This window comes from Lygodium microphyllum, chromosome 1 (genome assembly GCF_053477565.2).
Source record: "Lygodium microphyllum isolate KBCC chromosome 1, Lygodium_microphyllum_v1.1.10, whole genome shotgun sequence".
NCBI classification, from domain to species: Eukaryota; Viridiplantae; Streptophyta; class Polypodiopsida; order Schizaeales; family Lygodiaceae; genus Lygodium; species Lygodium microphyllum.
The window spans coordinates 165,382,844-165,394,606 of NC_141135.1; the positions used below are offsets into that span (position 1 = coordinate 165,382,844).

At 44.1% G+C, this 11,763-nt stretch overlaps 1 protein-coding gene across 1 annotated transcript in view; it reads left to right on the forward strand.

The window, feature by feature from the left end:
* The window catches only part of SCPL20 (serine carboxypeptidase-like 20), a 143,354-nt gene extending 136,907 nt beyond the window's left edge, over window positions 1-6,447 (forward strand). Inside the window, exon 14 of the mRNA XM_087684181.1 lies at window positions 6,184-6,447. Within this exon, the coding sequence (XP_087540307.1) occupies window positions 6,184-6,267 (84 nt within the window). The 3' untranslated portion in view covers window positions 6,268-6,447. The remainder of the gene's footprint in view (window positions 1-6,183) is intronic.
* Window positions 6,448-11,763: the final 5,316 nt, after the last annotated feature.

Consider the following 11,763-nt stretch of genomic DNA (forward strand, 5'->3'; position numbering starts at 1 on the left):
GAGAGCCCGTCTGACCAGCCGCCGCCAATCTGACCTGCGGGTCGTGATAGCGACCGTTGCTGGTCGCTGTTGTCGCCAGTCAGACCTGCGGGCCCTGCTGGGTGTTTCGCCACGCCTATCGACTTCTGTCCCGTCACTTTGCCACGTCGCAGTCGCCTGCCCTGACTCGATCATCCGGCTGTCCTCTGGCCTTCCTGCTCGCGTTCGCCCACTTTTGCAGCAGGACAGACCTGCTGTAACCCTAATCTTCACGGTCGCCACGCCTATGGACTTCTGTCCCGTCACTTTGCCACGTCGCAGACGCCTGCCCGGACTCGATCATCCGGCTGTCCTCTGGCCTTCCTGCTCGCGTTCGCCCACTTTTGCAGAAGGACAGACCTGCTGTAACCCTAATCTTCACGGTTGTTACACGAATAGAGCATCTCGTCCAGGTATGCTGTATCTGCTGCCCCGCTAACCATCTGCCCGACGTCCTGCTGCTCCTGGGCGCCACTCTGCAAGCTGTGGTGCAGCGAAGGGTGAGCGACTCTCATCATCTCGCAGTGCAAGTAGCGTCCTGTACAGTTCTGAGTGCTCTCTGGGCTACATAGAGAGAGAAAGAGAGAGAGAGAGAGAGAGAGAGAAAGAGAGGTCAGTCCTCATTCGAGAGCAAATCATCATCTACGATGGCTGGTTTGGATCTGGACTTCATAGATCAAACAGTGGCAGCACTGGGCCCGGATTCTGATGCGGAGGAACCCGAGGATATGGTTCCATGCAATGAAGAGATGCCCCCTGGTCCTGACATCCAGCCTGCGGGGAAACGTACCAAGCATGCTTCGGAAGAGATAGGCGTTTCTCAGGATCGGTCCTATGCCCAGGTTGCTTCGGATTCGGTGGACTCTCAGGAAGTGGACTGGGAACACTTGCTGGAATTTGCAAACACTTTGCTGGGCGATTATGTTCAACATAATCAGGAAGCCTTTTCCGACTCTGCACCTGACGATGTGCTGGATGCCACCGTGGACCCAAAAACGGTCCTACGCTCCTTTTCGGTATTCTATGATCGCGCTGTGATACTTTTCTTCACTGGTCGAATCCCGTTGCTTTCCCGTATTCGCCAGTGGTTGCAACATCTGCTGCAAGGGGACTGTGTTGAAGAGATTTTTATTGGCTCCCGGGGTTTTTTTGAGGTCCTGTTGAAATCAGAGACGCACCGTGCTGCTCTCCTGTCGAAACTGCCTTTGTTTTTTGAACGCCGATTGGTTCATGTGGTTCCATGGCGTCCAATGGCAGACTTTCAGCGTCTGCTGCAACGTGAATGCCCGGTCTGGGTCGAGGTGGAAAACTGTCCGGCTGTTTATTGGCCGCTATTGAAGGATGCTATGGCCGCTGTGGGCACTGTTCTGGTCCCTCCCAGTCTCCGGGCTGTGAATCGCAACCGCTTGTGTATGCTATGGGACACTGCAAGAAAAAGGCCTGCCTGGTTACGCCTCAATTGCCCTGGCATGCACCCTTTACACTTTCGATTGAAATGGGGCAATTTTGCAGGGCATTGCTTCTCCTGTGGACAATTGGGGCACTTTATGGCCGAGTGCCCGGAACAGCAACCCACTTCCCATAATGGCCATGCTGTGCCGCCCATGGAGGAGATGGTGTGTGATGCTCCATCACTGGATGCTACTCATCAGCCCCAAGCTTTGGCCAAAGGTAAACAACAGGTTGCAGGTCTGGACTCTAGCGCCAATAATTGGGTGGAAGTAGGTGCAAAAAAAGGCAACAGGGTTGGTGCGGCCATGCAGAACAATGTGCCTACTACATCTCAAGATTCCATGCGTACATACATGCGAAGGAAGGAAATGCAGTCGGCTGAGCGCTCGGCTCCTGCTATGGTTTCCTCTGGCCCCCGTTATCAGTCCGCCAGGAAAATGTCTTTGGATCGTTCTAAGGGTCCCTCTGCGAAGCTCGCATTTGATACCAGAGGTAATGTCATTACCCCGTGGGACCGTCGTTATCCCCGGTCCATCCCAAAGCCAGCAGATATGCCGTCTACTTCCAAATCTGGTCCGCAGAACTCTTTTGCAGTGTTGGCAGATTTCTTGGACGAGGGAGTCCTGGACATGCTCGCTGACAAAGTCCAATCGAGGCAAGCAGTGCCTCGCACCTGATTTTGCTTGGAGTATACATGAAAATCGCCACGTGGAATGTGCGTGGAATTTGTTCTCGCCACAAGCAACATGCTATGTGGACTGTGTTGCATGAAAATCAGTGGGATGTCCTGTGCGCTGTTGAGCACAAGAGTCACGATGAAGCCGGAAAAGTGGTAGATTGCCAGGGCTTTAGACTGTTTTATGCTGGGTCACAGGCCATGCATTATTCGGGTGTGCTCATGATTGTCCATGACAAATATCAGCCTGTTCTAATTAAAAATGATGTTCATGGCCGTTTTTTGGTGATTGAAATTATATTCGAAGGCGAAATCTTATGGCTACTTGGCCTCTATGCTCCGAATGATTCCCTATCTCGTCGGGCGCTTTGGCAAACTTTGCAGGCCTCCTTGGCGCTTGGTAGACGGGGCTTCTTCATGGGGGATTTCAATATGTGTGTGGATTCCTCCCAGTCCACATCGGAGCATTCGGTGATGGATACGCCGGAAAGTCGTATATGGCAGGCGTTGGCTCTTGACGTCCTCAAGCAAGATCTCTGGTCCTGGTTACACCCGTCCTCTACAGGGTTTACTTTCCACTCTGCCCAGTATGCAACAACATGGTCGAGATTGGATCGTATATATATCATGCAGAATGATGATTTTCTTCCTGAGCTGCTCGAAATAAAAGTATTGCAGCAATATGCCCTGTCGGACCATTTCCCTCTGCAGCTTGAGCTGCTTGCACAACCCATTGCCCCGTTCAAGCAATTTCTAGAGAGACTCCCTTTGCGTTTCAATTCGTCTTACCTGAAGCATGCCCCCTTTCAGGGCTATATGCAGCAATTGATCGACAGATTTCTCTTCGACTTCGCTTCTCAAGGCACTGCGTCATTTGACCGATTGCTCGCTAATGTGCAGCGGGTTGCGCGGCAGTATGGGATCCACCATGCCTCTCTTTGTCGGCAGCGTCGCAAGGCAGCTGAGGACATGATGGCTTTGGTTCGTTCTTTGCTGGGGGACACTCCGGATGATGCCTTTCTGCTCGCACTGGCCATGCGACTGGCGGATCTTATTAAAGAATTCCAATTGAAATCATATCAGCAGGCCAAACTGCAACATCTGACAGAGACATTGCAAGATAATGCATGTCAAACCCATAAGTTCTTTCGAGCTCTTCACGCCTCTCCTGCTAGAGAAAATATGACCAGACTTGAGGATGCAGAAGGTCACCTTATCATGGATCCGCAGACTATTGTGCAGATGTGCAGGACTTATTTCCGTGACCTTCTCGGCACCACTTCTCCACCCTCAGATCAAATCACTCAGGCCCGTTCGGATTTTTATGACCTGGTCCGCAATCAGATACCGCAGGACATGCAAGCTATTATGGAGTCGGATATTGGTGAGGCAGAGGTTATGGACGTCTTGTTACATTTGCCCAAGGATAAAAGCCCGGGTTGGGATGGTCTCACCAATGAGTTCTTCGAAGCTTTTGCTACCCAACTGGCGAAACCATTGCAGGCCTTGTTTCAGCAGGTGTGGCAAACCGGGATCATGCCTTCCTCATGGAAAGAAGGCCTTATTAAACTGCTTCCAAAAGTTCCTTCGCCATCTACGTTGACACAGTGGCGCCCCATTTCTTTGATGGGTTCAATGTACAAAATCTTTTCCAAAATAATGGCGAATCGGCTTCATAAGCATCTCCCGGCCATTGTGCATCCTCTACAGTATGGTTTCATTAAGGGCCGAAATATTCTGCACAATGTATTGAATGCTCAACTAGCTATTGATTATGCAAGGCATTCTAACCAGGAGGTAGTACTGATTCAATTGGACCTGGAAAAGGCTTTCGACTATCTGGATTGGTCTTTCGTCGCTGAACTTATGTCGGCTATGGGCTTTGGTCCCCGGATGTCTCGTCTAATCTACACCGTTAGCGCTGCGGCATCTTCGCGAGTCATGCTGAACGGAGGTGTTACTGAGCCATTTGTACTTGCCCGCTCCGTCAGACAAGGATGCCCTTTGAGCCCGCTATTCTTTGCCCTCGTGACACATCCAGTTCTTTCCATGTTATCCCATATGGTAGCCTCTTCTCAGTTGGCCGGTCTGTCGCTTCCTTCAGGCCAGCACTTCATTAGCCAATCCCTGGCGGATGATACTTTTATGATTTTGCGGGCGGACAAGGACAACCTCAAGCGCGCATTGGATGTTTGGGGCATCTTTGGGCAAGCCTCCGGCCTTCGCATCAATGCGCTCAAATCAGCCATTCTCAGCTGCACGGAGTCGGATTTACAGTCCTTAGACTGGCAGGGTCTGGTTGTTCCTCGTGGCTCCATTGTCAGGCACCTTGGGTATCCTTTGGGTGTCGACGTTCCACCAAAGCAGCTTCTGCAGTGGATTTCTCAGAAAATGGTGGCCAAGTTTATGTATTGGAAATCTCAAGCCTGGCCCTTCCATATTCGTCTCAAAGTGGCCCAGACAATTATGCTGCCAATGCTGACATATTTTTTGCCATTATTGCCCTGGACTACTACCACTCTCAATGCTCTTACTCAGTCTATTCGCTTCATGCTATGGAAGAAGGACTCATTGCATGCAGGTATCTCCTGGATTTCGTGGTCGCATGCCTGCACCCCTAAACGCATGGGTGGCGGAGCTATTTTAGATGCCCAAATTCACATGCAGGCACTCCGTTGGTCTCTCTTCCGCGCCATGTGTTCGGATCATCATCCATGGGTCGATATAGCCCGTTATCTCCTTGAGAGCCATGGGCTTCTACATGGCAATACCCAAATCCGGACTTCTTGGTGGCATGTTCTTAATGCTGATTCGAGGTTCTCCAGTTCCTCTTCGTCGCTGCTCAATCATTTGGTATTTTCCTGGAAACGGGTCCTTCTGAAGGCTCAGTGGCATCCAGCGGAGGATCGCTTGACTACAAATTCTTTTCAATTGGAATTATTGGCAGTCTCGCGTTTACTTGCATGGGAAGGCAAAAATGAGCTTAGACCACAATTCAACCGGATGGCTCGTTTGGGCTTGTCTTCGGTCGCGGATGCCACCCTTGCTAGTCGCAATGTGCTTATCTCATTTCGTACAGCCAGGAGGCTTTACAGGATTCCGCGGGGATATAGGCCTTTATGGGAACAGCTTTTGCGGATGCTCCAGAGCAGACAACCCTTTCCTGCCCTTGCTTCAGATCATCCCTGGCAGGATTGGGACCTACAAGGCCGGCTGCCTTTAAGCAAAGCTTCTGCTAATCAAGTTTATCATATTCTGATCAAAGATCAACAATGGTTACTTACCAAAGCCAATGCTTTATGGGGCCTACGAAAATCCCGGTCCTGGTGGAGGGCAACTGTGATGGAGGGCTGGTTGAACAAGACCCCCTTCAAATGTAAAGTATTTCTTTGGAGAGTGATGATTGGTGGTCTTCCGCTTGCGTCGGCTCTTTCCAAGCGACGAATTTCCAATGGCAACTGTTTCTTTTGCACCACTGCGGTGGAATCAGCCCGCCACAGATTTATTTCTTGCCCTGTCGCAAAAAAAATCTGGTTCTTTTTGTCGGCCGTTTGGCAAGGAGCGGTTGGAGTCACGCTGCGCCCCTTTGATTGGGTTTTCGGGCAGCCCAAATACCCCACTCCTGCACAGCCACATATGAAGCTCATGTATCATTTTCTTCGATATTGGGGCTGTTGGCATAACTGGACAATTAGGAATGCTTTTCTTTTTGACTCCGCCTATAATGTTCAGCGACATATTGCGAGGCTTAAGGGCCTTTTGTATTGGCAGTTAGATCTTCTCCGGCATTCTGATTTGCTCTCTAGGGAGGCCTTCCGTCCCTGGCTTATGGCTATTTCATCTGCCCCCTTGCCATAACTTTGTAACATGTAGCACTTAGCCCCTCTTTACATGATGGCCTGGATTGGCGTCATGTATCTTGTAATCAAGTTATCTTGTACCTTTTTTCGTAATTAATACAATTACCTTTTACGAAAAAAAAAAAAAAAAAAAAAAGAGAGAGAGAGAGTTATATTTGGTCTGCATAACTGTTTCAGGGTGCTGGACACACAGTCCCAGAATATAAGCCAGCGGAAGCTTTTGCATTTTTTCAAAGATGGCTGTCTGGTGCAGAGTTATAAGTAAGAGAGTATTATAACATGTGTAAACCTTGTGTTATCATATAATAAACATTTTATTGAAACTCCAAAGCTTGTCGTGAGGAGTTGCTGGGTTTTCTGGCTTGTCATTCACAAAGACAAACAGTGTATTTATTTTAATTAAGGTTGCAAGGTATTACAAACAAGAGTCATCGCATAATTTTTTCAGCCTGTTTGTGGTGTTAGTTTTTTTCAGTGACTGAGCATTCAGTGGCGTTAGTTGGGAGTAGTTTCAAGCATACATTGCTAATATATTGCAAAGGAGAATGGACATGATTGCTTATTGTTGTGTAATATTTTGTAGTTTGGCTAACATTTGTTAATTTGGCTACACGTTGAGTGATGTGAGGATGTTAAAATCACAGAGAATGAAACAATACGCTTAGTCGGTATTGTAAGGGCAGAAAGGAAAGCTTAAGTTATAAGGGAAAGAAGAAAAGCTGAAGTTATAAGAAATAGGGGCACCAGGTATATGATCTCCGATTCACAGTTCTTAGTTCAATCCATGTGTAGTCATAATTTGTTGTCATATTTTATAGAAATCTAATATACTGTGTAGTTCTAAAGAAATAGTGGCGTTGTATAGACATTTCAAGGTATGGTAGCCACAGGAAAAGCTGTAGTGGTACCCAACACATGATTTGTGATTTTCCATTGTCAGTTTGATCCATATGTAATCATAATTCGTTGTTGTATTTCATATGAATCTCATTTACTGTGTTATTTTAAAGGTTTAGTGTCTTGTAGCATACTTGATAGATATTTCAAGGTACGCTGGCTGCAGGAGATAGTGTGTGTTTGACCCGGTACAATATATTATCGCATGTATGTGAGCTGCATTCATATGATGTTATTGGAGAAGCAAGACATCACAACTACCATTTGATACCACTGCAGCACACACGGGGGGTGCATAAAACACCTCTTATGCAGGCACAGGAACTACACTTGGTACCCTATGCCACACTTGATATCCTATAAAGGGACCAAAAAGAATCTCATAAAACGCCTCTTACGCAGACACAGGAACTATACTTGGTACCCTATGCTACAGTTGATATCCTATAAAGGGGCCAAAAAAATCTCAATCCCCAAGGATCTCTTCCACTATTTGACATGAATCCAGAGGGATCCCTTAGTACAATTACACTATTTGACATGAATCTGAATCCCCAAGGATCCCTTAGTACAATTACACTTATTTGACATGAATCCAGAGGGATTCCATGTTGCTCAACCTTGAATGGTTAACTCGCATCTGCTGATCCTTGACCTTCTATTTGCATGGCTGTTTATTGTTGATTCCTTTCAAACTCATGGAATCTTACCCGATCTATATGTTTCCACAAGAATTATTTACTTAACGGTGGATGAAAAAGAATTAATGGTACATATTGGGTCCTGGTCTCATTACCAAAATGATACATATTGGGTCCCTTTTCGATTTCAATTGCCACAGAGAGAAATCATGCAGATAAATGATCTCTGCTTCCATTTCTTCCTCTTCTAGGGACACAGTCTATTTGCAGTTCACTGTGAAAAAATAGTCTTGTCATAGCGTAATGACTGTGGGAGCCAGTAGATGCCGTTGTAGAGCAGGATTGACGACTCGAGAGGGGAAGTAGTTCGGCAATGTCATCCTTGAAGGCTCGATAAGGGAGGGGGGATCACACCGTACTGCTAACTCGATATGTTAGTCGTGAATTGATACGTTAGAATACCCAAGATACAGAATTGCTCTTCTCCCAAATTTATATCTTTATTGCTGAGGTTTCTCATCATGCTTCGCCATGCAGGCACTGCAATGCAACCATCCCACATCATGTGCCTTGCTAATTCTTTGGCTCCCACGGGTGCCCTTACCACTCAAGGCTTCTCTTTTAAGTAACTTGTCTCTTGTGCAAAATGTCCCCATAGTTATTCTCCAAGAGAGGAGCTTGTCTTTCAGTGGCATGTTTAGGGACCAGGTGAGCTTCAATGCCTTGATTAGTTCCTTCTTGAGTGATTTTCATACCCTACATCTTCAGCACTCTTTTGAGGGTCTGGGCATAGGTAGTCTAGATCCCTAATTACGTCTGAGAGCTTGGATTTTAATTATAAAAGAGCCAAAGAGAGTATGCCACGTATACAACAATATGGTATGATTGACCCCTCCACTTTGGAGATAGTAGAGTTTATCTTGGAGTTCTCTTCTCTTTCTTATCCAAAATATCTGAAGCCTAACCATGTTCTGGTAGTCCCAAGAGTCCTATTCACTAGCAAAAGCTATCAAAAGATATTACAAAGATAGGACTTGAAGTTAATATTTCGAAAATAGAGAGATTTGATTAATGACTTCTTTTTGGCACCCATATCTTGATTCTCCTTCTTGACCTTCTCTTTGAGTTTCTTTCTCTACACAATATGTGCACTTTTATTTTTTTTCCGTAGCACTCACAAGGCATCGTTCTCATTCATGAACTCTCATATCATCCATAATAAAAGTATCGGTAAAACTTGAAAGTCCAAAACTTATTTTGTAAATGATTAGATTACCATACGACTATCTTATAAAGACTTCCACAAGGGAAAAAAGTAAAACAAGAGAATACATCTTGAGAATGGTTGCTCAACCTTAGCATGTTTATATGACTAGGGATATATACTTGCCTCAACTAAATGTATTTCTCTATAAATACACAGTAAGTTCTAATATAAGTAATCAATATAATTTTAATCTTTGTTCCATCAAAGTAAGTAATAAAAATAGATTATTTTCTATAAATGTATTTCCATCAACAAGTTTTGAATGACAACCTATGGAGAGATTGAGTGGTACTTTAAATTAGAAGAAATTAGAGATACATTGAAGTTCTTGACAAGACAACACAAGTTCAAGATATAAATTCTTATGATAACTTTTGCATAACTCGGTTTGTGATAACACTTGCAAAACCTAGTTGCACATACTTGGTCCACAAACCAAAATTATATTATTTTAATATAATTTTAAATATAAATAATATTTAATTTATATATCCAAAGTGTTTTATTATATCATGAGTTATAAGATATGAGTGTACATATATAAAATAATAATCTACCCTTGGAGTACATTTCTTGAATATTAGCAAAATTGGTGAAGAAATATTTATAAGATAAAAATTACCCAAAAAATATTTTTCATGATTTTCTAAAGCCTTTTTCAATTATATCTAAGATATTTGATTTTTTTAGGATTTTTCAACTTTGGGGTAATGTTCAATATTGGATTCAACTATGTGATAATGTTATAATCTTTATTTTTAATGAGATCTTACACTTGTTTGAAAAATATATTAAAATTTTTCATAAATATATTGTGCTTTGAAAAAAATAAAATTTTAAAAAGATTTATTGGAGCTCATTTGCTATTTTAAAAATATTTAAAGCTAAAAATAAGCCTAAAATTGAGAAAAAAACACCAAAAATAGGACTTGCAAGTTATGATGTGATTAAGGGGGTTGGTGGATGCTATCAAATGTCATTACTTTTTCTAATCATGTTGTAACTTGTAAGTTTTTTTTTTGGTGATTTTTTAAAATTTAAGGCTTATTTAGTCACTAACCCTCGTAATCGCGCCATAACTTGTAAGTCTAGTGAGTCTGATAGATGTGTCAAGAAATGAGTGAGCAACCAAAGAGACGGTAGGGTTTATGGTGAGAAACGTAGAGTGTGTATGGCAAATGCTGAGAAGAAAAGAAAAACTTAATGATGAATGAAATAATGAAGTGAATTTGATACAAGGGAGTCATAGCACGAAGGATGTCCTGGAGTGAGGAGACTACCAAAGAAGCCTCTTAAGACTACAAACATAGGGATGATGAGGTGTTGCTTAAAGCAAGGAGACTATTGTTGAAGAGGAGCCTTTGGATTTGCAATGTAGGGATGATGGCTGGTGATGCCCAGAGCAAGAGACTATTGTGGAAGGATGAGGAGCCTTTGAGTCTACAAACACAAGCTTGAAGATTGCGATGCTGTCACGCATTTTTGTGTAAGCTCTATTTCTCTCAATAAATGAGGAAACTACTTCTAGAAAATTGTATGAGTTTGTGTCACATGATCTGCCTTAGTAGTCACAAGAGTGATCTAGAAATATGCTAGATTGTACTCAGAAGGCACTAAATATATATTCTCGAGGATTACCGTAGTACTTGGCATTGGCAATTGGGCTGGCCATTTATTGGAGACTTCATTGGCCTTGATTGTGGTTTAAAAAATGTAAGGAGTGAAGTTTAGAAGACATGGGAGAGGGTAGTTTATAAAAGTTTTCAAGGGAAGGTATGGAGAAACGCGTGCTTTAGCATCGTAAGAGGTTTGTTGCAAATAAGGCTAAAAGCCTCTCAACAAACGGAAACTTTCTCAACAAACGGAAAAATCTTGAAGAAAGTTTATGGAACGTAGATCAAGTGGTAGGCTATAAATATTGAGGATAGCGCTGTGTTTGTGGGCGGGGGAGACGATTGATGGGAGGATGTGCAGAAGGAGTTTGCAAGCCATCGTTATCTCGAGGAGCTCTCCTTCATCTACTTCAACGAGATTTAGAGGGCGGCCATGATCTTGGCGAGAGCACGATTGTTGTGAAGCTGGTGGTGTCATGGCCATGAAGCCCGAGAGCTTGTATTATCATGACTGAGCTACATTGGAATATAGTATGACCTAGAGCTACAATGCTGATGTTTCTATGATTGTTGGTTGACTAGGTGGTTGTATGGGGATAGTGCAAGTCAATTTTCTCTTGTCTTTACAACATAGAGGCAGTTATTGTGATTGTTTTAGCTAGAATTTGGGTTTGGAGAGTCTAACATTAAGCCATATACCTATACTAGTGCTCCTTTGCTCTCATGTCTTTGGGTTGTGTGAGAGGGCTTTCCTCGTTCACTAATCGTGATACAACACTAGTTGTTGCTGGGGAGTGACGTCAGAGGTGAAGATGATGCCATGGTGCCAAATGCAAGGTCCAATAGCCACTGATACTAGCACTGATCGGAGGTAAAGGTCACCAAATTCTAAAGAAGCCACCAAGATTCCAAACGCAAGGTACAAGCATACGGGATGATGTTGACAAAGGTGACCTCCCAGACAGCCAAGTGCAAATGCTAGATGACACCTAGAGCAGATGCACTCTCACCTGATGAAGAAAGTGGCAGAAATTGTCAAACACAAGGTCCACCAGCCTCTCAAGATGATGATATGAGCTAAGGATTTTACATGTGATTAGGAGTATCCATAGGATGCAAACACAAATCAAAGGGACTTTGTAGATGATGTCAGGTGAGTGGAGACTGATGCCCAGGTAGAGAAAGTTGTCACCAAGCTCACTCAAGATGTTGACTCCAGGCTGAGATGAGTTGTTGCTATAGTGGAGAAGTTGACACTATCTGGATGGGCTCCAAAAGCAAACCTGATGCTGAAGGTGATAGGGTGCTTGAAGAAGACGATGGATGAAGAGAGACTCAA